Source organism: Astatotilapia calliptera, chromosome 14 (assembly GCF_900246225.1).
Source record: "Astatotilapia calliptera chromosome 14, fAstCal1.2, whole genome shotgun sequence".
NCBI lineage: Eukaryota > Metazoa > Chordata > Actinopteri > Cichliformes > Cichlidae > Astatotilapia > Astatotilapia calliptera.
The window spans coordinates 32,088,138-32,114,451 of NC_039315.1; the positions used below are offsets into that span (position 1 = coordinate 32,088,138).

Genomic DNA, 26,314 nt, shown 5'->3' on the forward strand with positions numbered 1-26,314 from the left:
CACACACACACACACACACACACACACACACACACACGCACACTCTTGTGGGGCCTTCAGTGAATCTTGAAGCTGCTCATCAGGTGATTTCAGGCCTCAGATAAGGAAGGGTACCTGTAAAAGAAAAGAAAAGAAACAAAGGATGAAACAGTTGTTGAATTATTACCTGGAAAAAGTGAATTTAAAAAAACAAATGAAGTGGAAATACAATAAAAGAGATATATGGCTGCAATAAATTTTGGGCATGTGTTTTTACGTCCAGTTCTGCCAACATATGGCTGTTGTTAGCATCGCATGTGACAACAGTGGTTTGTGGTGTTGGGTCAGCGCAGAGAGATGTGAGAAGTGTAGGTATGTGCAGAGGGAAACTAAACTATAAACTAATTATTAAAGTGAAATTTAATGGAAGAATTTACATGTAGATCATGTATTTAAGCACCAATATTATTATTATTATTATTATTATTATTATTATTATTATTATTATTAATAATAATAATAATAATAATAATAATAAATGGCCTGTATTTGTATAGCGCTTTTCTAATCCCTAAGGACCCCAAAGCACTTTACACATTCAGTCATCCACCCATTCACGCACCCATTCACACACTGGTGATGGCAAGCTACATTGTAGCCACAGCCGCCCTGGGGCGCACTGACAGAGGCGAATAATAATATAATAATAATAATAATAATAATAATAATAATAATAATAATAATAATAATAGCATGCTGGTTTAAATTCTTCTTCCGACTCCCAGAAACGACATTTTGTAATTAGCAGAATTTTTTTTTATTTGTGTTGCACTTATTTATTGAGTGTGATGTACAAACAGGGCAGAGAATCCCAGAGCACCTCGCAATAATGTTACAATATGTGGTTATTAATGTGACACAGAGACGTTGTAATACTCAATACACTACAAGACTTATTAAATATATATCCCAATATCTTAGAAACTATAAAAAAGGCCTTAGAATTGTCACTTTAATGTCTTTAATTTTGTATACATACATAAACCAAATGGTCCATTTATTAGCTCTCAGATTATTTTTCCAGTGTTCTGATCTTTTTAGTAGTTTTTTCTTTTCTTCTGTAAGCCTGTCAACTGTCCTTGCCATTCACTCACACTCACTCATCGGACGAGCGTGCCCACAGAGAATTATAAAGTAGTGATTCTGATAAGTCGAATTGTTTGGAGAGGCTATTTAGAGCCGCTGCAAGTTTCATTGAAAACACTGATATGTGCCGCCAGCGGAATCAGGTAGCTACCTAACTACCTAACATAGCTATGTTGCAATACCAGTATTTCAGCATTATATGTATCTATATGAAAATCAAAAATGTCTAATTGGCCGCAGCTTTTTGTTATAATAGAATTTTATCATTAATTTTTGTCATTGATTAGCACCTGTGTGTATAGGCTCCTCTATAACCGAGTATGTATGTTAAAAACCAAACGCTAAGGAACAAACTGGCTTTGTTTTTAAGGGCCGATTACATATGAAAGATATAATGGAAATAAGACTTAATGAACAGAGCACAGAAAACAGTAGCTCTGAAGATTTTTGAGAAATGTCATCGGTTCAACAAACAAAGACGTTTTTATGGGTCGATGAGCGCCCTGGGTCTCCGTGACTTGTTTGTTATGGAACAGTTTTCAGACTAATTCTGATTGGAGGCCTTTCCTAATACACAGGAAGAGATGTTTTATGTGAGATGTGTCCATTTTTTCCCAAAGTGAGCTGTAACTGGCACCACAGCCTAACAGGTAAAGAAAATGACAGGTGACCTTTGCAAAAAGCACCACAGAAATGTCTGCTTAGCAACAGAGACATTACATAAATAAAACCAAACAAGTGCTTCATGGATTACCGCTGTAATTTCCGTGAGGCGGTCCAGTGAGAGCTAACGTGTTGTCAAAATGTGCAACAGTGTGTGGACCAGTTTTTTCATACTGCTCTGGAACCTGGAGCAGCACTGTTCAACACTGCTTCCCCAGCTGACCTCAGTCCTAGCACCTGTTTCTAATCGCCGCCCTGCCAGAGGCTATTAGGATCCGTCCACCCCCAGAAAGGACCTTTCCTCTGCAGATCCAAACCCAACCACACACCGGCTATCCAGTCACACTGATTAATCACATCAAGATGGACTGCTCAGCCTTGTATCGCTGCCGAGGTGCGTGTGTGTGTGTGTGGAGGGGGGGGTTGCATTTGGAGGTCTGTGTGTATGTAAGCGCACAGAGCTACATGTTAGCGGTTCATCATGTGTGTCGCACTAATTCTTTATTCTGTCCGCTTTAAGATATCAGACCGAGATATTTCATTAGACATTTGCTGCTATCGGATATTAAGTTAGATATTCATTTGATACCCGCCGCCCCACAGAGCTACACAGAGTCAGACTTGTTGGACCGTTGCCATGCTCTTTGAAGGACCCAGTTGTATTGAGGTTGCCACAAGGTCAATGGATGAAACTGATTGGTCAACCCCCTGTGGAGCAAAATTGGAAACGGCGGCCGCTGTAATCACGCTGTGACGGAAAACGATGTTGCCTTCCAAAGTTAGAGGGAGATGTGTTTGAAGTTGATTTTAACCCTTCAGGTAACAGTAATGCGAAGTGAAAAGACCCTCACTCCAGGTATTCTCTGAGGACTAACAGTCTGAGGAGGGCTCCGCTGCTGCTGTCCTTTACCCTGATGCAAGCTGACTCTGCAGTGTACTTCACCGCAGAGTTCAGTCTCAGCACCGGCCCAATCTCCTCTTAGATGGAATCAGATTTGCACAATTAACCCCAACACTTGAAACTGCATAACTGGACCCGCAAAATGTTAACAAGCAGTGCTACAGCTACCTGCGTCCTGTATGTACAAGAGCGTTTTTTTTTCCATTTGTGGAAGGAAAGGAACCAATCTGTGGTTACAGGGTAGACCTGAGACCACTGAACTATCAGCGTACTCCATAATCATACACTGTAACGCCTGATTTGGCTCAAATGTTTTCATATGTAAGTAAAAGGCCACAATAAAACCAGTCAGCAGTTTGGACAAGAAAACTGGAGAGTTACTGAAAGCCATACGCTAGATTCAAAATAAACACAACTCTGTGGTTTTTGTTGTTCTTTAGTTACATGATCTCAAAGTCCTAAGAAAAGCATAGACATGAAAATACACCATATTTTACTGCAGGATACTGTATTTTTCATTCCTCTGTATTTATTTATTCATACTTTTCTGACTCTGCATGTTTTAATGCTGTACACACGAAACACAAAATCACTTTATAAAATACAACTAATTTCTAAGATTTTACAAAGTATTTAAATTCTGATCTGTCAATGTATGCATCTATAATCTTAAAATACTGCTTACTTTTACGCCTTTATTAGACAATTAAGCAGGGAAGAAAAGACTGCTGCACCGGTGCTCACAATCAGGGTTTTGGAAATACAGGCTTTTTACTTGTAATAGAGTCAAGACTGAATACTTTTTCCATAACACATAAGTGTGTCTGTCTTTGTGTTATTGTTATCTTTGTTTTTTACGCAATTGCATTAAAAAAACTGCAAAAACAGGAACCATGTCTAAATAATGGCATTTTAATGCATTATTAACTAAAAGGTAGGAATAAAAAAGGTGAAGTTTATTGACCTTACTTTGTCCGTACTGGCTGTACTGGTAGGATGCCACATGGTCGACGGTGTAGCCCGGTGAGCTGTAGGATGGGGGGCAGTAGGACTGGGAGCTTGGCAGTGAGGGCAGAGCTGACATGGAGGGAACGCTGGTGAGACCCTCCAAGCCCTTGATGTGATCCATCCGCTGGCTGCAGCTGGCAGCCATGCCGGCCGGCGGCTCGAGGCCGCCTGTCAGTGGAGAGATGGCGTAGTCACTTTGGGGCTGATGCGGCACACCGCCTGGGTTCAGAAGACCCATCACCTGATTAGAAAAATGCAAAGAAGAGGAGAGGAATGAAAATCAGATTAGTTATGTGTTCATTTTTAAATACGAGTACTGAGACCGCCTCTAACGTTGGTAGGATCTGAATTCAATTCAATTCAATTTTATTTATATAGCGCCAAATCACAACAACAGTCATCTCAAGGCACTTTATATTGGAAGGTAGACCCTACAATAATACATACAGAGAAAAACCCAACAATCATATCACCCCCTACGAGGAAGCACTTAGGCGACAGTGGGGGAAAAAAACTCCCTTTTAACAGGAAGAAACCGCCAGCAGAACCAGGCTCAGGGAGGGGCGGCCATAATGAAATGTTAGTGTGGCAGATTATTCATCTTGGTAATAAGCGGAAGACCATATATGTGTCACCTCCCAGTGGTTTGCTCAGATAGGTGTAATCATTGGAACATAATGCGTTATCAGCATGGCAAACTTTAAAATGTCAAAGTGATTTTCAAACTTTCAGTGATTAGCACCTTAACCCCTATTTTCTAATACCAAAGGGGTGGAAGACATGTTTTCTTTTTCTTTTATTGTTTCTGATAAACCACTATAACAGCTTAAATATCTGTAGTTTCTCGAGTACAAAACACCACAGACACTAAGACCAACACCAACCCAAAGTAAGGAAATCCCCCTGTCGCATACATCAAAAGGCTGCCAGCGAGCCTGTCTCATACTGAGATAGCACCAGAAAGGAAGAATTAAGCAATTTGTTTCTGATCTTTGGCTCTACTTATTCTAAAATTCCCTTTTGACACTGCTCCAAAACCCATGGCATAAGATAACAACTTATCTCCAAGAGAGATATGCTGACAAAGACAACACAAAAGAAAGGTCTGTGTGAGCTCAGCTCCGTTCAAACCCTCCGAATAGATTTCCAGGTTCAGATCTCCGTTAGCTCTTGACCTGGTCTTTATTAGCGACCAGATAATCAAATTTGGGGGGAATAGTCCTTGGCCAGCAAAGAATGGAAAAGAGCTGCGGGGTGAAGTGTTTCAACTGGCTTCAAAACAGACCTGATATCACGACTCTCTTCGCTCACTCTTTGAATTTACCTGTTTGTTAACAAAATCCATGGTAAACCATAAATAAGGAATAGACTGACCTTATCACTTATGAAATTAACTCTAACTGAACCTGCTACCTCTAAATGTATCATATCCCACCTCCTTCTCAACCACGCAAAGGCCTCAAGGCTCTTCCAGTTGTCCTAATCAGAAGCAGGTACACCACTCTGCGTCCTCCTGGTCCTCTAAGTGACATATTATTCTACATTCACATACACACATGGTCCTGCTTAAATCATTTCCCAAGTAGGGGAGGTGAGTGGAGGAGTCCAAGTTGATTTTGAGAGGGGAGTTGTGTTTCCTCCTGTGCCTGGTAACATTTTCCTAAAGAATTAACCTGCATTTGAAAAGTTCGATTTAAGCACACAGAGATCGGGGAGACAACACGGCCAAATCAAACCACAACGAGCAGGAATACCTGCCCCGTGAGTGAATGAATTCTACTCTGATGACTTTCATGCTTTTGCTGTTTTAACCAAACTTCTAGCTACCATCCTTCCCCTTTCTCCCTACCTCACTAGGGGGCTGCCCCATCCAGGGTGTTTTATTTTGGAGCGCTGCCGTTGCCAGCGGCCTAAATCAGGGTTTAGTAGGGAAGAATGTCAGGATGGGGGAAATGTCTAAGATGGGGCATTCCTTCCCGTCCGTACGAAATATATACAAATAAAATTAGAACCTTTGCTTTCGCGCGGAAGAATGTTGAAGCAAACATTTTAAGAATGCAATCATGAGAAGGCTTCCTTGCAGCTGTAGTTTAAGGTTCGGTGCATGCACATGCACACATGACCACGCTGTCTACGTGTGCACAGTATTTTATTTTGTGCACGTCTTATCTGCGCAGGAGAACGGCTAAACATCTAAAAGTATGTGTGATGTATGCAAAACTAAAAGCTCTTCCACATGCTCCCTCAGTTTACCTGCGTATATTCAGATCATTTTACTATCAATGCTGAGATCAGCCAAATATTAGCACTGATCTATTTACTGATGTCAGTGGCTGATATTTCTTTGCTGTATCGCATCCTTCTTGTTCTGGCTAAATGTTAAAATATATTAGAATCAAGAGCTAAAAAGTTTTAAAAAGTTCAGTATTCTTTAACGGTTGACGTGTCTTTGTTTCCTTGGCACGGAGCTGGAAATTATAATAATAATAAATATAATCTAAACTAAAAGATAAAATAACGGCCAAATGATTATTTTGAACATTGGTGTCCGTGTCAGCCCAGAATTACATAATTTGTGCATTCCTAGCAAAATTACTGTGAGTCATTTGCGAATAAATTGGCTTTAGTTCCTTGCATGATGTATTTGAAAATCCTAAAAAATGCAGTAATAAATCCTCCAATCTAAACACAAGATTGAAGAGTTAACTTAGACATGCCACTTGACCATGACATGTAATATTTGTGTAAAAGATGTTGCAAAATCCTTAAGTGATCCTCTGAATGTTATGGAGTTGATCAATTATCTACACCGTGTGTGTGTGTGTGTGTGTGTGTGTGTGTGTGTGTGTGTGTGTGTGTGTGTGTGTGTGTGTGTGTGTGTGTAATTATGTGAATCTGCGTGTATATCTTTGCGAGTGTCTCCATCTTCACACTGCTGTGGCCTGTTCTCTGAGCCTCCACCAGGCTAAAATCTCATTTTATGCCTGTTAGGCTCTCTGACTCCTCTGTCTCCTCTGCTGCGCCCTCTGTCTAGATGCAGAGACCTTGGGACTTCATGCCCGATAATTGACTGTAATTGTCTTTTCACTTCTCATTTGTCACACGTTCACTTGTCCTCTGTGCTTCTTGAGTCTTCGCACTTATCTCCCTCAGCAGCAAGTGACCCATCAGCCACTGAGCGGAGAGCCTTGAAGCTATGGTGCAAACTGGAATCAGAAAGAAGTAACGCTGCTTTTTTATGTTTTTGCAACTTGGTTGAGACTTTTAAAGCTCACGTCACATGCTTCTCAACTTGAGTTCAACTCTTTGAAGTCATGTTCAGATTTAATTCTCCCCAGATACAGTATGTAACACGATCTCCATCTCCCAACCTAAAAACATCAAGTCAGAAGAAGCACCTTCTTAATTATGCTGTTTCCCTTGAACTAACCCATGACAGCGCAGACCCATTTTTACTGTCAGGAAAACTATGGAGGGTCAAAGTTCAAACTTTAACAGGAACTTTTTTCAATGTGTAAAGGGGCGGTGACACCGTGGGTTCTTATGGGTTAATTTAATCCCAAACTAAATGTCACTATGTGTAATTTACTATAAGAGTCAAGGTTTTTATTTTCCCTAAATATGATAAAGTATAATGAGCACGAGTGAAGCAGTCTTACCTCACTGATTAGTTTGTTCCTTATTCTCTAAAAACAAAATCAGGAATCCAAGAACGTCGGTGCTTTTTACACTGCTTGATATAAGTTCTTGTTTAATGTCAGTAATTAATCACCACACATACCTCCAAATATTTCTACCTTGTGTCTCACCTGTGGAGAGAGCCCATTCCCTATGGAAGCATTCATGGGATTGGTTGGTGCTCCAGGGCTCACAAAGCTGTCTGAGTAGCCTGAGAAGGAGTGGCGTCCGGAGGCGAGGCAGTAAGCAGAGCCTCCTTCTCCTTGTCCGCCGGAGGCCTGGTGGCCCGAGGAGGGAGGCAGAGGCTGGGGGCGGTGCACTGTGCTGGGTGGCTCTGACACTACTGGAAGCAGGAAAGATGGAGTTAGAGTAAACATTGTTTGGGAGAAGTGATTTGGATGCCTGAAAGTGAAATTAAAACTATAACATATCCTCCAGGCAGACTTCAGAGATCTATACTGAATTTTCACTTAAGTAAAAGCAAAACTGATGCTGTCAATATAACCTTCCACGTGAAAAATGCCAGAATAAAAGATATGTAAAGTATGTTTTTAATACCAACATAATATATAGGAATTTTGGAAAACAACATTTTTTATATATTAATTTGAAAAAGAACAACCCAACACCAAGAGCACTGCATTCAAAATTTAACAATACCTTGGGCTATGGATGAGGGGGGGTAGCTGCTGTCAGAGAGCTGGTAGGGCTGGATGCTGGACATGGCTGATGGTGGGAAACCCCCTGGAATGAGGTGATTAAATGCCATCAGTTGATTGGCTCCAGCTTGCTTCCTCCATCTTGCTCGCCTGTTGCTGAACCACACCTAGAAGACATCACAATGATGATGTTCAGTCAGTGTGTGTGTGTGTGTGTGTGTGTGTGTGTGTGTGTGTGTGTGTGTGTGTGTGTGTGTGTGTGTGTGTGTGTGTGTGTGCAACCCATCTACTACAGTAGAATCTACCATATAAAGGTAATAATGTAACACCTTTACGAGCTGTTGTGATGATTACAAATATTTTGAATGGTACAAACACAAACATATTCACAAATACACGGAGAAACATTTTCAGGGTGTGAAGTTGAAAACGAAGGTGGGAAGCAATGTGAGAGAAAAAGTCTGTGTGTGCGTGTATAACACGGCTGGTTGAGCTGACATACTGTGCCCATATGGACGGAGCTCATGCTGGGAGTGTTTACATTTCACATATGGAGCCCATGGAGGAGAATTTACTGGACTTCACATTAGAAATAGGAAAGTACAGATTGGGCCCCTGGGAGCAAAGGGTAAGTTTGTGCTATTGTATGGAGCAAAGAGAGATCAGCAGGTTGCCTTTAAATGGTTAGAGTGTGTATAAAGCCACAAAGTTTACGTCTGTTTCAGAGGGATGTTTAATGTATGGCAATGTTAGGTCGTGGCTTTCATGGTTCTGTAGGGTTGAAAAGCTGAAAAAGAGAGAGAATTTTTTTTTTTGTAGATCCTGACCGTGCACGCATGTGCCTGCTCATACCTGCACCCTGGCCTCCGTGAGCTTGGCCCTCTGAGCGAGCTCCTCTCTGGTGTAGATGTCAGGGTAGTGTGTTCTTTCAAAGGCCCGCTCCAGTTCTTCCAGTTGCTCTGCAGTGAAGGTGGTCCGACTGCGCCGCTGCTTCCTTTTCAGCGGCAGATCAGGCTCTGACTCTACATCTGAACCCTCATCTGAGTGACTGGCTGCTCAGACATAGGAGAAAATAAAAGAAGACAGCCTTAAGAACAGGTCCATTAGTCTTACCTTATGACACATTGAAAGCCGAATTATGGTCTCTCTAGAAAACATAAAGTGAACACCTGAATTCCTGTTGCTGCACAAACCAACTGAGATTAAAGTCTAAAAACCTTTATTTATGATAAGGAAGAGATATCACCTTCAGCAGGATTGGGAAATGCTCACTTATTTGCCATCTGTTGTCCTTTGTTTATGTTGCTTATAGAAAATGTGTGTGTGTGTGTGTTGGGGGGGTTCAACTTCTTTACACACCCACACAATCACACACACAAACAGCCAAACAGACCTCCATTCAGAAGGAATATTCCAAGCCTAAGGAATAATCCCATCGGACATGATTCCCAGAGCACCACAGGGGGACCGGTGTACTAAAAGCCACACAAAAGGCTAATTTGGATCCAGGGGCCATTCTTCAAGTGTGTGAGGGTGTGAGTGTATGGACAGTAGCCTGAATGGCCAGAAGCAAGCTGACTCGATGAAAGGCAAACTGTCTTTTCAGTCAGGTGATTGCCGCTTTATGATCCAAAGGGACGCTATGCAGCAACTGCTGTTAACAATGTCTCCTTTTTCCTGTCAGTCGACATGCACAAAACTACGATTCCACAAGTCCCTCAGATACAAGTCAGTGAAGTGCCTGCTGTAAACTAGGCTGTGTGATTTTATAATGGTGACAAAACATTGGATGACATGTGTTGATTTGATTAAAACTAACCCATAAAAAGACTTATAATTAGAACAGGGCTGGATATAGCACTTATAACACTGATATTGGGAGGAAAATGTGAATGTGTATCATGCCTGGTTGTGTGACGTAATTCACTGAACAACAGATAGATTACTCACTGACTCATTCAATGAATAATCTGCCTGTTTGAAATGTATTATTGCAAAAGCATCCCCAGATTTTTTTCAGTAAAAGCTTCATGACTACAAAGTCAAAATGGATGAGAAACATTTAGAGAATCCAGTTTTCATCGGTCAAAAGTAACAATTTTATGAATGAAAAGAGAAGAGTGAGCATATATAACAATGACCGTGTGAGTCACAATCTATCGAAGTTAATGCAGTTGGAAATGAAGCACGATAAATCTAACATCAGTTTTACTCACTGTAGTAGCAGGTGTCTTATTAAGTCAACATGCCAACCTGTGAAAAATGGGACCAGATAATTCTTTTATAAATAAAGTTACTCCTTGACTAAACATGTTGGAGAACTTTTTCAAAATTAATCATTTACTTTAAATATACTATCACGTTTCCTTGTTATTTTTGTTGTGGCAAAAAGACTATAGACTGTGTGGAAGTATTTCTGTCTTCATCTGACTGCTTGGTCCGCAGCTGGAAACTAGTTAAATGTATCCAATCATACAGTTGTGTCAGTCAGGTCAGCCAGTAAGAGAGCAGAGAAGATGGGCGTCACACTGTCAAAGTATTCAGATTACTTTGTGATAATAATATTGTTAGTTGCTAATTAGCTCTACTTCATATTCTTTAGCAGAGAAGCAGAGTCCTGGAAATACAACAGGTAGCTTTTAGCTAAAGCTCTCATTCTGGGATCGAGGAGACGCTACCAAAATTAACTCACTATGGAATTAGATCAAATCAATAAACTCAGAGGTAAATCGACTACAGGGTACACGTTCTTTGGACAAAACTGAATGCAAAGGGTTACTTTCCTCAATACTTTTTAACAAAATCATTGAATTCAACAGGTGTTTTTAGTTGTTTGGTTTTTTTTAAGTAATCCTGCCCAGCACTGTTGATCGAAAACAAACATTAAACCTTATGAACTGCAAATCCTCCCATTAGAGAAGCTCTGATCACTGAACTGTTTGCCATTCCTGCTTAATATGTTACACAATTTTATTTCTAAAAATGTACGCAAATTTTTGCTTTTTCACCCACTGTGATCTTCAGGCTGACTGAGCCTGGTGATATCATGTGTCTTGACAGCTTTTGTGTGTTTTTACTTTTCCTCACTGTCTCAGATTAGTATTAATTCCATTGTGAGCTGCGCTCTATAAGCCAGCAGTTTGGGGTTTTTTTAACACACTTACTTCAAACACTTCATTGGCTCCCTTCTAAGTTCACCAAGGCCAAAGCGCCCACTTTTTGTGTTACACTTAATTAATTCCCCCTCAGCACAGGGGAAGTTTTGTGTGCAACACTGTATTAGTTCCCCCCTCAGAAGCAACAATAAAATACAAGAGAATCCAAATAGCTCAGGGCCCCTCATGTGAAACTGATCCTCTCTGCCCCCCTTTGGCGATTTTCTCTTCACAACACCAATAGCAGTGGGAGTCAACTTAACATGCATTAGGAGCAAATTGGTAAAGAAACATTCAAGCATGAGGGAGGCAATAAGTAAAATATTTTCAAAGAGGCAGCAAGAGAAATGGAGACATTGCCTTAAGCTGCTGCTGAATATTTCTGCAATTTTGTTCTCTATGATTTCCAGCTCTTCTTCAGTCTGCCTGTGAGTTTAGAAATTCGCCATCGTAAAAAGACTGCAGCACTTCTCAAAGACACGATCGTTCGAAACTGCGGCAACTGTGGTTTCAGATAACAGCCGTTTTTGGAACTTCTTACATTTGCTCGTCACAGTTTTGGAGGCGAAACCTCTCTGGATTTGAGGGCCAACTTTTTTATATGACTAGAGGACTTTGTGCTTCAGATGGCGAGGAAGGAATTCGGGGTGTGGGGTATGTGGCACTTTGGAGTTTTTTTGGACAGGACGGCTGAAAAACAAGAGACGAGGCCTTCTTTTAGCCTCCCCCCTCCAGTTCTTGCGTGGAGGAGGGCCACAAGGAATGCCCCCAACACCACCACCTCCCCCACTCCACCCCAGCATGCACGTTCCTCGGCATTTCACAGGGATTTGGGTTTTGGGAAAGCTGAGGCAGCCCGGGAAAATCCTTAATCACTTTGGAATTACCTATCGGTTATGAGCGCTACCGGGGTTTCAAGAACTTTTCAAAAGAAGCGACAGTGTGGCACCTCTTAAGTCTCGGGAATCTAGTCGAGATACAATCCTGCAGAGAGGACCAAAGCTGGCTCGTTTCATTTCGATTCGTTGGATTGTAGTATCAGTTGATCTTAAGATCCAACGAGATAACTGTGTTGGTCAGTGCAACAAAACAATAGCAGCACCATGTAGTGACAGGTGAAAAAAAGTGCTGAGAAAACATCAGACTTGAGCATTTTTCACAGCAGCGTAACACACACTTTTTCGGACCTCCTTAAACAAGCACCACCTTCTCCTCCCTCTTCTCTCTCAGTCGCTCTCCCTCCTTCTCACCCTCTCTCGCACCCTCTCTTTGTCTCCCATCTCTCTCTCTCTCTCTGTCTTTTCCACCCATATTTCTCCCTCTGACTCTCGGGCTCTTTGTTGCTCCACAGAGTTGAGGTCTTTGCCGGCAATTTCCACGCTCCATCTGTGGAATCCGTCATGGCTCCCTCAGCCCTTCACAGTGGAGGGCTGTCACCTGCCCCACGGGGGAGCTTGGAAAGGGCTGGGGAGGGGCATGAAAAGGCTTCTCAGAGGGCTGGAGGGGTTGGGGTGGGATAGATGGGGGTATAGCCGGGGGCATTCTAACCCCCCTACCCCCCAAAGAACACCCCTTCTTCCAGAGGGAACTGTAAGAGCACCTGAGGGGGTGAGAAGGGAAGTGGAGGCAACAGGGGCTGTTGCTGTGCTTGTAAATGTACCCATGGGGATAGTCTGTCTGGGCATCTGTGTTTGCTTGGTTGTTGTTGGTAGACGCAAAGTACATCCACAGTTTTGTCTTTTAATACGGTGTGCCCTTTCGAACAATTTCCCCAGATTTTATTTTTATGTGTTCTAAAAGATCCAAACCTCTTCTGTCTCTTCCCACAGGTCTCCTTTGTTTTAAGCAACAGTGCAGCTGGTTGTCAGATGTCATTTGAAATCAAAATGGAGCCTCTCTCTTAAGATGGAAATCAACTGTGTGAGGTTTGTTTATGACATGTCTTTGGAAAAGACTTTAAACTGAGTTTACTGTGAATGTTAGTGGTGAAAAACAACAATGTGAACACATTTGGGAGAAGACACTCGTGGCATATTGTCATTGTGAACTTAAACTTTAGTTGATTGCTGTTTCTTTCACAATAACATTATATGTATAAATGTTTTCTGACTGGTAAATAAATGGTTTGCATTGTCTGGATGGTTATTGTCAAGTTAAAACAGATTTTTTTTGTAAACAAACATTAAACATTAGATATCTATTTACAGTAAAATGTCAGTTATGGCCGCTCTGCTGTCATTGTAACTGTTATTTATTTATGTATTTAATCATTTTGGTCAGGTTGGGGTGTTAAAAAGCCCATTCCAAACATTAACTCTGCAGGCTAAAAAATTACCAGGACACTCATCATATTAAAATATGACACCAAGGTTTCCTGCTGCACTTACATATGAGGATTTAAGCCTAAGACTGGTCCCATTAAAACACCATCAGGTAGTATTAGATGCACAGGGAAAGAGGACGGGCTCACTGACCAGTAATAAATCCTTTATAACAAAACTACAACATTTGGTTATAGGCATAGTGTATCTAAAATGTTATGTTTGCCGATGTCATCAGAATGTAATTGTTCTTGATGCGTATCATCTGTGATAAAATTCATAAAGCAAATTTTTTTCACACACTAATGACATCTGACAATGACATAATTACTACAGTTTGTAAACTTTGCTACGTTTTGTTAGCAATAAAATTTGCATTAACGTTATAAATTTAATGAACGACAGTCAGTGCCTTTTATACTGTTATTTGGGATGGTTAGTGCAAATCGACTTTTGTGTCTAGAAATAAAGTCTTTGTGGCAATCAATTATTACAAATGTTTTGCATGTAAATATATATTTACAACAATAATTTAAAGAATCAGAAGTCAGTATTACATTATCTTTTAGTTTGCCTTTCAAATAATTAAAACGGTTTCCAAAAGCAGATTTGAATTCCTGCATTTTTTGTTTTTTACTTAAGGTATACTTCATGTTAAATATACCAATTCTATAATTGTCATAAAACCCACAACACCTAGGTGATAAAGGCTGACTGTGAGAGACGTGTTCGTCATAAAAGAAAGAAAAAATCTCAAATTTAAAATGTATTTCTTGGCACTTTTTACGATCTGAAATCAAACACATCCCTTAAATGCTAAAAATGTAATGTCATGCAAATTAAAGTGGCAGGTGATGGCAGTTCATGTGTTGTTGTAGGCAGAGCTGTGCCAAGAACGATGCCAGTCACCCAACCACCACTAAAGCTCTCTACACCCTGCAGCTCGGTTAAAGAGCTCTTAAACACACACATACACACACACACACACATGTACGCTCCTCATTCTAAGCTTTTAAAGCTACGTTAATCAAGCTTGTCAGCCCTGAGGCGTCCCTAATTCAGTGTCCAGTATTACTCGCCCTTCTCACATGGCTTAAAAGAGCCGATCAAGTCCACCATGATCTTTGTAATTACAAAATAAAATACCGGAGCAACATCACTACATAGTGTACCCTACCTTTCCTACTCACGGAGGAAGCAAGGAAAGGTTAGATGGTGAGAAACCTTTCCCCTGCTTCCCGGATCTTTTCCAACCTTGTAAACCTGTGGTTTTGGAGTGCCCCATTTGCCGTCATCGCCTCGCTATCCCTAAGATCTGATCATATCGCTTTGGCACCGTCAAATAGCCTTAGCCAATCAAATTATCCACTCTAACTCTCATATCACTCCCTGTACATATGCATATGCTATATCTTGAAATGCAGTATTTATAGCCCCTGTAAACACTTGACTTCTCTCTGTATACTTTTGCTCCACCTCGGCTTAAAGGCTACAGGCATGCGGTCCCAGCTCTTGTCAGTTCATCAAAATCTGAGAAAATACGAGCCTTAAAAGGGTAAAATTATCTGAGCAGTAGAAGTCCTGGAAAAGTAGCCTCTGCGAGCTTGTCTGGGAGCTGGGGAGCATTAAGCCGCAAAATAAGAGAGGAGCAGTTGGAGTGGGAGGGAGTGTGGGTGGGAAGGGGTTAGAGGAGAAAAGAAAACTGTTTAATTTAACCAAACTGAAGCCCTGAGAGGCACACAGGGCACAGCACTCCGGGCCAAAACAACTTTTTCAGAGCCAAAAAAAGAAGGAAAAAACCCCCCAAAATGGCTCCCATCGTGCAACGCCATCCCAGAGAAGAGGAGAAAAAGGAGGAGAAGAGAGGGATTTAGCTGAAACACACTACTGGAAAGACTTCAGCATTGCTGGATTTCTAGGAGGGAGGGGGGATAGTCAGATGGGGACACAAAGGCTTAAATATGTCCACAGAGACATCACACAGTACACACTGAGCATACACGCCTGTGTGCGTGAGAGACGGAGAGAGAAGGAGCTGATGGGGATGTGTCCAATGTGGATTTTGGGACTTGGGGGAATTGACTGACCATATGTGGGCTATTTACACCCCTCTTTGGACATCCCAATAGCTCTTCTGGGGCTTTGGTTAACAGTGAGGGTAAATTGAGCTTCTGACACATTGCACCCCCCACCCATCACCCTCACCAAAAAAAAAAAAAAACCCACAAAACAAAAGGCAGAGGAGACAAACGCAGCATTTATTTGGGCGGGCCGACCATGCTGCTCCTATTCAGCGGCAGGGGGACTAAGTGACTGGCCGACTGCATTAAACAGTATATAGAAGTCAAGGCAGGCAGATGCTGGGATGGATAATGGCTTTACTGACAGCTTATGGACCCATCTGCGACTCTTTCTGATGGGTTGAGAAAAACTGTGCATGTGTGCATGTGTGTATTTTTTGTATGCGGGTAGTCAAGAGGGAGGGGTGGCAGGAGAATGATCTCACTTGACTTGCTAAGAGGAGGTTTCAACCTTCACAGATGCCCTGTAAATGAGCCAGAGCTGTGTGTGTGTGTGTGTGTGTGTGTGTGTGTGTGTGTGTGTGTGTGTGTGTGTGTGTGTGTGTGTGTGTGTGTGTGTGTGTTGGCTAAAATGTGAATATACAGATAAATGGCACACGAGGACAAACAGTCATCAATCACTGCCTTGTTATGTGCAGAAAAATGGAATAAAGGGAGATGCTGTCAGTCAACACTTACGGGAGCTGTTGTGGATGTCAAGGGGGGGATCAGGAAGTGGCTACCTGTCATTTATGGCTAAATGTGTTTCTAACCCCGTTTCCTGTGTAACGTTAGGGGGGAGCGACCCTCCACAGCCCGCTGACCCTGCAGTTCCTTCTCTGTCTTTTAACTTTTGAAAATGTCTCTCAGCTCCAGTCAATGGGGACGTAAGCTGGCCTCACAGCCATATGCAATTTTTTTTTATTAATTTTGTTTTGCTGACAAGGAAGTATCTTCATCGCTGCACAAGCAGACCACAAGAACTATTTTTCTTCTACAGAAATTAGGCAAAGAAACAATCCATGGACATGTGTTACTGTTGTTTTTGTATTTTAATTCAAGTATAAAAAACATGAATAATAAAATCTAGTGAGATTATGGATTAGAAGCAACAGGCTGCATAATTGTGCACTGATTCATTTTTTATGGGAGAACGTGGACATGAGTTTCCAACTTTTTACCTCAGATAGTAAATATTACAGAGGAACTCTGGGTTTGGCAGTGAATCCCTGTATGAACAAGGACATACCTGTAATCAGGTTCTACACAGTGGTACATTCACTCAGACAGCTTATATATGGTTAATTTCTTTTCATCATAAATGTTGCTCAAATGCAACTTGTGCTGGAAATCAACACGTTCTACCACGGTCTGTAGAAATGCACTGATATTTGCATATTTAAAACCAGTACTGGCCAGTATCGGCCTTTTTAGATGATGTCTTACCGTCGAATTTGTGCTCAAAGAGTGTCTGCCAGTGTTTTACAATTTTATAATTAAGAAAAAGTTACAGCCGTTCAGTTAGCTAGTGTACCTTATTAAACTATTGTCTCTCACATAAACAACAACAGGAATAAAGACCCAGGTAGATGTTATGACTTCTGTTTGACCTGTTTAGCTGACATCACTGTCCACTAATTAAGGTAGGCTAATTCATTCACGGCTGTACGTGAACAAGGGTTAAGTAAATGTATTTACACATCTTCTCTTCGTGCTGGAAAGGACAAATAAAACCTCTTTTATCTCTCTGTCTCCCTCTAAGCCTGACACAGCCCCACTGCCCTATCTGAGCCACCACACAGTTAGCAATGTGTGTGATAGAGGGTAAATAAGATGAATAAGATAGAGTGTTAAATAAATTATGTCTCTCATGCTGGTTACCACTGCCAAGTCTAACAACTTTGCTTCCAGAAACCCTGAAGAGCTAAACAAAAAGAAAAAAGAGTTAAAAAGTTTTTTCTCAATTAAGTTGATTTTCTGAAATAATATTGGCATTTGATGCAGAGCAAAAATGTGCTTTTTCTTTGGCTATATCCCAAGAATTTAGAAGTTATCATAAACACAGAATTCTATAGTCAAAATAGCTTTTTAGGAAAATACTGATTATGAAATTCTACACTGATATTAATGTTTAAAATGAAAGCGCAGTTAATTTTTAACCCATTTGAATCAGGAAAATAACAAAATCTTGATTCTACATAAATAACTGAAGTTTTTAAAGCCTTCCTCATACTCTTTGAACAGGCAAAGATTCAAAGATACAAAGTGATGAAACTAAATCCCTGACAGGCCCGAAGCAGGCCACAGGGCGTATACGGGACAATACTGATAAATCTGTTCAACGATCCTGTGTCGAGTTGTTCAAGTTTAAGAGTTTTCCTAAAACATATTCCCACAGGGCACGACCGCAGCCTTAACACAATTTTAAAGCCTCTTTTCCAACACAAACACAAAAGCTCATGGGCTAATTAGTTAACAAAGCTGTGAAGAAGAAGTCAAGCTTCATCAGTCAGGTGATTGACAGCTGCCTGTCCCTCCATCAGCAGCATATACTGGCCTCTGCCATCTTTGACACTCAACCCTTAACCCCATAACGCGCACATGCACAGACTCACACACATTAAAAAACATCCAATCTCCCAAACAGACAGATATATATATGAGAGGGACAGACATGCACTCACATTCCTCCTTATTTTCTCAGAGATGCACACTAACACACTCATGCACATTAAAAAACAACCTCTCTACCCCTTTCACCCCCCCAGCTGTTGTGCCTATAGTGCATACTTGCAGCAGATAAAGAGGGGCCTTATTCTAAGGCGAGCCATTCTACTTGACCTTCGCTGGGCCTTTTCACTCTTTCACTCCCTTCAAATCGTCTTTGGGGCTTGCTCACTCTCAGCTCAATGTGGCTAGTCCATCACGGGTGAAGGCTGGGGCGCTACCGCGGGTCTTGAAGGGGGAATACCCCAAATAAACCCCATCACACACCACTGCCCCTTCCCCCTTATACACATACATGCGCACACACTCAAAAGCCCCGCCCTTTTAAGAAATCACCCTGACTTCAAAGTTGGTGTGCATTCATTAATTGCCCTTTGAATTGATATCAGAGTGTCACAATAAGAGTGTGAAAGGAAAAAGAGGCTTTAATGAAGCATAGAGCGGCCATTCATTTGCAGATAACTATGTTTTCATGCTTGGATAGTCATCATGCATGGGCTTATTAGAAAAAACTCACGAGAGAGGGAGGAGTACGGGGCAAGGAGAAGAGAGGAGAAGAGAGACAGAGAGAGCCCCGGGGCAGAAGAGAGTGATTTGGTGCTCGACCACTTGGCCCTCGTGCCCCCCTTTGCCCTCGTGCCCAGGGACTCACTGAGTGACACATTCATTCTTTCAGTGGACAGACAGAGCCCTCTTCACCAGACACTTGGCTCAGGCCACTAACAGCTAATAGCTACAGGATCTATCGAGATCTTATTGGTTCTGTGTTTGTCAGATCTGATGACAAAACAGCAACTGGTAAGTTATTAGGGCAGTTACTTTAATTACAATTTCATTTACTTTTTTTTTATAATTGAAGTCTTTATTTGTTTTTAACATTTCACAACTACAATTTCATTTACTGATTATTTCGCAGTTATGATTAATGACTTTGGTCTGTGAAATATCAGAACATGTGCGTTACAAATTTTAGAAAAATCCAAGGTCACATCTGTCTTATTTGTATCTATACCCAGACACACAAATATGTTTAATATACAGTTAAACAAAATAGAGGAAAGCATCAGACGCTCACATCGGTGAAGCTAAAAAGAGAGAATCTGAGGTATGTTTACAGACTGACTGGCTTGTTGTTTCAGCTTAGCAGCTTAGTGAAAAGTACAATAAGTTTTCAACTTTGAGATTTTATTTGACCCTTTTTGTAACAGCCAGAAATAAGAAAGAAATTAGTCTATTACGTAAGGTAGCACACACCCACTGCCTTAAGTGTTCTGACGTGCATAGGCATGAACTGAAATAGATAGTTTAAATAATCTTTAGATAATAACTATAGTTTATATACAAAAGTTCAAGTTAAAAGTCTGCCTGAGCTAAAGCCTTAGGCTTATGTCCTCTCGACCCATCCTCTGCCTCCCCTTCAGCTCCTTCACTTTTTTCCTTCACTCCTTCCCCCTCGATCTGTTGTTTTCTCCAGTCATGGCATTGGTCCAGGGTCTGCCCATGTATCACATTTGCAGCACGCCATCTTCACCCCAAGTGGCAGAGAAACCCCGAGTCCCTCCTTCACCCGCATTATTTACACAAACAAAGTCCTGCTCCGTTTCTGTGACAAAGCCAGCTAAATCTTTATGGCTCTTTCATGTATTGTCTGCTCACGGTTCTCTTTTGTCCCTCGGCCATTGGCCCAGGCCACGGATACAATGAGGCCGGCAGAATGGAGGCAGATTGAAGGAATGCGCCTCAATAAACCTAATTATGACATGATGACTGCGCTCACCATGGTAGGGGTTTTTCAAAGATCCCGGGCTTATTCAATTAGCCCTTTCCAGGATCCCCTTTCACCAAATAAAGTTATCCCTTTGACTGTTTGCATTGCAGAGTGGAATGTGTGTGTGTATGCATGCATGTTGTGTACGCGCACACACGGCCAGCCTAAATGGAAATGTATTGGCCCTCAACAAGGCTCCACTGTATTATCTGGCTAATTTCACCTAACTAAGTATGGACTCCAAAAGATATACTGTGAAAATGTGCAGCAGGGGAGGGAGGAGGTGGGGGCACTGTGACTGTTTTAATCATTAACTTTGTCTCCAGGGTTAATTACTATGAGGCTGAGAGGTTGGTGCAGCCCAGTGACAGGTCTGCATGGCCAACTTTACTATCAAGGATGTATTTATTCTGAAAGAGAAGAGGCATTATGATTTCGGGGAACCTTTCTTTTAGTTTCAATTTCCTTGTTGCATGGGAATTTGGAAGAAAATGTTTACCTTAGTGTTTAAGCCCTTATATAATTAGTTTAGAACCAGGCTGCTTATATATTTCACCTTTTAAAATTAGGTCTAAATCCTTCATTGTGACTATGACTACCAATAGGGGATTAACGCAATAAAGCTACCTTTTTCAACAAATGTGACTTTTTGTTGAAACATGGGGTTTTTTTTAAAGGACAAAACGCGGTTGGCAGTGATGGTGTTATTGCCACCGCTTTATGTCAGTTCACTGAGATCGAAGACACTATGTGCTGCTCCAGTTTAAACAGCTGGGCAGCCGCGACATTTACAAATGGGAACTTTTAAAATCAGGCTTGAAATTGCAATAAATCCATACACAATCACCCCACAAACGGTTAATACAGAGCTTGATTAGAAAACTTTAGAGAGTGGACTGACTTTCCTTTGTGCGCTCCGGAGGATGCGGCTCAGATATGAAACGAGCTCAGCGCCGCGGGCTGAGGGACAGAGACAGAGAGGAGTAGGAAACAGAGGGAGAGGGGCGGTGTTGCTCTCCAGATGAAAGTGAGATGAAATAAAAGGGTCGATTTAATCTGCTTGAAGAGATTTGGGGAGCAAGTGGGGGTAGAAGAGGAGGTGGGGGCGGTGGGGAGTGGGGTGCGGAGGGTTTTCGGAGCTGTGCGCAGCGCAGGACGGGTGGCCGGGGGGTGCACCATTGTGAAGCTGCGCTCCGGGCCAGATCGGGGTTCTCCGGGGAGAACATTGGTCCCCATTCACCGCAAACACTCTTTAATACACTCCCTCCATCATTAAATGTGACATAGCACAATATCGACATCATTTAGAAGACATTATTGATGTTCGAGGGGGCAAGGCCGGCACTCCTCAAAGAATCGATAATGGATGGCGTATTACAGGCTGGACACGGAATTCATGCGTCGAGGAGGAGAAGGCCACTTTGTACTGTTGACCAATTACATTCTGAACATTATGACAAACGCGGTGATTACGCTTCATCAAATACTGCTTAATGGGACAATGTTGCTTTAAGCGCGTGGGGTTGCACACAGCAAGAAACTTCTTCAAAGTTTACTGTAGTCAGACCAAAAGAAACAAAAGTTTAAAGAAATAATTTAAACACAAAAATTGTAACTAAGCATCTTTACGTCTTCATTTTTAATGCGCTTTTATTTTGGTTTACGGGTTTACTAGCTCCATCTTGCTGCGTGCCACTTGTTAGCTTACTTTCAAAGTGGCTAACCGACTGTAAATGTTTAATGTACACTTTCAGCGCACACGCGAGCGGCAGCGTGCGCGCGCGGGTTCTGGGAGCGAGCGCGCAACTTCGGGCGATACGTGAGCGGATTTCAGAGGCCTTAATTGTCATTCTGAATGGCAGCCGGCTCCTTTTAGCCGACCCCAAAAGGAAACATTTTGTAGGTGAAAACGGCCATTTTCTCTCGGTGAACGGGCCCTCTAAACCGCGCCGGAGCGCTCCCTGAATAATTCATCCTTCATTGCGGCCTCATAATGTGCGTCGTTGGGCTTTTCTGTGCAGAAGCTCTCCTCTCTCCCCCCACATTTTTTTTCTTTCTCGGGCTGAATTATAAGCAGGTTGCCTTCTACTTCTTTTGCGCCGGCCAAAGCTGTTTCCAAGCTGGCCTTTTGTCCTCGTGCAGCCCAAGCGTGAGCCCCAAATAGACTCTCACGCCTTTGTCTCCCAAGTTCATCCCTGAGCGTCCCGTTGTGCGCGCGAGGCGTGCCTTTGTGAGGAGATGGAAACCGTTGAACAAATGTTTGATCAACTCATCTGGGGGACATTTTGTCTCCTCAAACCAGAGACCTTTATCTGTCCTCCCCCGACGCAGACAGCGAGCGAGTGCTTAGAGGGAAACAGTGGGTTAAATGTTGACATTTGGCGGCTTAAACTGATTTAATAAGTGGTAGGAAAGGCAATGGAAACTGTCGTACTTTTGTAATAAGCAACGCATTCTAGCATTTGGTGCCAAACGGCTGATAGATAGTAATAGCTTGATTATGAAAGCAGCCGGTAAATAAAGGTTTCGTTATAATGCCGCCAGTTCCATAGAAAGATGGGGATAAATGGAGCGGACATCCATCATTCGTAGTGTTTCTCTCCTGAATTATATGCCTCGTTTCAATTTAACCGACCCTCTGAGTGATAGTTAAAATTATAATGAATTTTTCCAGGAAGAAAATGTTTAAAGTGATTTCACCGAGTAAAGGCTGACACGCACATTACCACATTACAGGCCTTTTTAGGAGTGAAGCTGCATATGCGCAGTAATAGTTGGGAAGGTACCAAATAAAACGAATTTCCACTCTAATGACGCAGCTTAAAGGTAAAGTGATGACATTGCAAATGAGGTAGTTAACTGGACCTTATGCAGCTATGAAGTAATGATACCCCAAACCTCAAACGTCACTAATCTCCAATTAGGCTTCTGTCTGAGTGCGACTGCAGGCAGGGGAATATGCCATGTTTCATTCACTTAACAACTACTTAAAAAAAAGTAATAAAAGTAATTAACTTCCAATTTTAAAAAAAAAATTCAAAAAGAAAAAAAACTATCTATTTATTAATTATTTTCATAACACTCGAATTTCTCCGCAGATTGTGAGACTTTTCCAACAGGTGCTTACTTTTCTTCTTTATTTATTTAATGTTTATAGTCGACAGCATTTTGCAGCACCAATAAAGATCGATTGGTTACATTATTAAAAAAAAGATCAAATTACTGCATAACTCCAATTATGTTTCTATATTGCATGAAGACACTGCTCTTACAAGTGCTGCGTGGATTTATGACGCTCCATAAGTACACAGGAGTTTTTGAAATATGTGCATAATAATATGCAGTTACTGTAACGCGGCTATTGAGCCCCACATTGCTTTTAAACCACACACACACACACACACACACACACACACACACACACACACACACACACACACACACACACACACATTCTTACTTTTTTCCCGCACAGAGCCATCACCTGCTGTTTGATTTACGGTACGGCCTCATGGGAAAAGCATTAGCGAAGAGATATGGTCGATAAAGAATTCCTAACAAAGCTCCACGCACACACTTTCTCCACCCACACACAGCAACTTTACAGCAAGCAGCAGCTTCACAGACAAGGCCAGTTCACCACCAAATGAAGCAATGTTATTTTACACACAGCTCAACAGGTTGGAGGTGTGGAGGCTGTTGTGGAGATCATGATAGCGTATGCCCCCTTTAATTACAACAACACAGAATATAGGCGGGTGTTTCCACTTTCACTACACTGATAGGCAACTTCCCATCTTGAAATGACTGCAGCAAACTGAGACCGTATCTGATCAAACGGGATTCTGCTGAGCTCTAATGTTTCTAATCAAGCTCACTGATATGAAAAAAGATAAGTCGTTTCACTTATTTTCTTTCGCAAGAACAAAAACAATAACAGCTGGGAGAGTTCACTCACATCTGTCTCCTAAGATGCCTTCAATGCTGTGTTTGGCCCTCCGCTCGTTGTCCTCCAACTCTTTCTTCTCAATTTCATCTTCATCCTCTTCTTCGTCGCCTTTTCCCCCAAACTTACTCCGCATTATGCGACTGATGGCGCTCACTGTGAAAGTACGTTAAGATAAAGGAAAGCAGTTAGTAAAAATAATTAAATAATTACAGTAAATATTTTTAAGTCTGGAAGTAAAATTAATGTATGATATGAATTGTTTTAAGAAGTGGAATAAATGAATAACTAATAGTTAAAGTATCAAAAACAACAATCTGGAATAAATTGGTTTGTCAGAAATCTTAAAAAGTTGAAAAGTTGCCGTTTATTTATTGTTTTATTTTCCAAATTCAAAATATTTTTATCAGGATGTAGATTTAGTAATTAAATGTTGGGGGAAAATACAAATAAAAACAACTGATAATAATAAAGTAAAATTTTTGAAAAAGTGTAGCTAGTAGGCACACTCTGTTCTTTTCTGACTTTTTATTTTTATTTTTTACCTGACGGAACGTTGTTGCGGTCACAAATCCCATCCTTCAGTAATTTATCCCGAATCTCCCAGCTAAACATACCCGGGTTTTCCCGCTTGTATTCTTCTATTCTCCTCTCTACGTCCGGCGATGTCCCCTGCTTCAAAGGTCAGAAAAGTCGCTGTGTTTATTCACTTGTTGTGGCCCTTGGGGCACAAGGCACATGACTCTATTATCACTAAAAATCAACAGGTTACTAAAATGAATCTACGTCAAACACCCTTACACGAATTTGGATCAAAGAGACTCCGGTCCCTACCTTGGGTTTGCTGCCTCCGATGGCCCCGGGTCTGATGGAGCCGGTCTCCTGGTACCGGCAGAGGATTTTGGACACGCAGCCGTGGGAGACACGGAGCTGTCGGGAGATGACACACGGCCTGATTCCATGGTGGGCCATCTCTACGATCTTATGGCGGATGTGGTTGGGCAAAGGTCTGCCATTTATGAAAACTCCTCCGAGCTGGTTGACTCGGCCTTGACCCAGCGGTGTAGACACTGGATTGAATCAAAATATTACGAGAACTGGTCACCACAGAGAGGGCAAGTTTAGCAAAGACGCAAAAATAATATATAAATAATATATAATTATAGCATTAATTATATAGGCTATAAACAGCAAAAAAAAAAAGGGAGGCGACAAATGCTCCACTTGACAAAGAATAGAGCTGATTATGTTATCGGAGTGGGGCAAATATTTATGAAAATTAAAATGGCCTAAAGTTTTTTAAAGGATAAATTTGAACAAAAAAGTACAAAAATGTGAAAACATTGTTAAAAATAATTAATAAAACCTAATACAAATGTTAAATATCTGTCAATTGAGATGTGGGGCTATTTTATAGGTATATAACCTCTAATTCCTGTCTTGGAGCTGAGCTTTGGGACATGACTGTATAAAAACAATAGTGCCTTTTTGCTAACTAGCTCTCAAACGCAGAAAATCTTCAGCCACTAGTGCGTCCTTTTACCTTCCAGAGGGAAGCCGCTGCGGGGATAGTTCTGGGTCAGCGAGGGTCGCATCATCCTGGGTATTGACCCCGCCAACGCAGTCATACCACCGACACCCCAACGACTGCAGGAACCACCTCCTCCAGCTGCTCTAGCACCGACCGAGCGGCAGGTGGACGTTGTTACAAAGGTTTCCCCGTCGACTGTGAGAATTTTCCCCGAAATTTATCCTGTGTAGCTTCGGAGAAAAGTTAGCCGTGCTCGTGCTAAAGCCAAGCACCGTCCCGGGACAACCACGAGCCTCTGATGAGGCAAATTTGACGAGGAAAAAAGGCAGAGCGTGATTTGGGGGTCGTTAAAAGAGTATGTTTCTCATTCTGTTGGTTTTAATCGCCGGTATTGAGGTTTTCTGAGAAACGCGGGTGCTAAGGCGGTGTAGCCCGGGAGAAATATGTTGTTGTTGTTTGTTGACACCGGTTCAAAGTGAGAGCAGCCCGTCAAAAGTAGCGGAGCTCTTCTGTCTCCCCTGGTCAGCGCTCCCGGCTTTGATTGGTAGAGCGTCTGCACTCAGTAGGCAGCGAGGCGCGCGGATTGGCTGAGACTGAAAACTTTCGTCCTATCACAGACTGTCACAATTCCACTCGGACTGGACAGGACAGGGCTTCAATTCACCAAATCCAAAGCTACGACAGAAACATCTCCAGATTCACTCTTGTGTTGAGTGAACTGCTGAGTGAAAAGTGAGGCAACAAAAGATGATTGACGAGGAATAATTATTTT

At 41.8% G+C, this 26,314-nt stretch overlaps 1 protein-coding gene across 8 annotated transcripts; it reads right to left on the reverse strand.

The window, feature by feature from the left end:
* Nucleotides 1-26,054, reverse strand: pax3b (paired box 3b). Of its 8 annotated transcripts, none has more exons than XM_026192138.1 (9): nt 25,555-26,054; nt 24,846-25,081; nt 24,629-24,683; nt 24,024-24,167; nt 8,887-9,086; nt 8,036-8,201; nt 7,507-7,718; nt 3,659-3,938; nt 1-114 (listed from the first exon to the last, which is right to left on the reverse strand). In XM_026192138.1, exons 1-9 carry the CDS (start codon nt 25,637-25,639, stop codon nt 80-82), a joined length of 1,413 nt encoding a protein of 470 aa, XP_026047923.1. In that variant the 5' UTR covers nt 25,640-26,054; the 3' UTR covers nt 1-79. The 8 variants fall into 8 exon arrangements, with proteins under 8 accessions (XP_026047923.1, XP_026047919.1, XP_026047924.1 ...); XM_026192134.1 differs by having other exon boundaries at nt 24,557-24,683; XM_026192139.1 differs by having other exon boundaries at nt 3,654-3,938; nt 7,507-7,715; nt 24,629-24,686.
* Nucleotides 26,055-26,314: the final 260 nt, after the last annotated feature.

Coding starts and splice junctions, on each gene's coding strand:
- pax3b (XM_026192130.1), bottom strand. CDS start 25,639: ATGACTGCGTTGGCGGGGTCAATACCCAGGATGATGCGACCCTCGCTG. Junction 24,687..24,845: donor TCGGAGGCAGCAAACCCAAG/GTAGGGACCGGA, acceptor TGACCTTTGAAG/CAGGGGACATCGCCGGACGT. Junction 24,168..24,556: donor CCGCAACAACGTTCCGTCAG/GTAAAAAATAAA, acceptor GTACTTTCACAG/TGAGCGCCATCAGTCGCATA.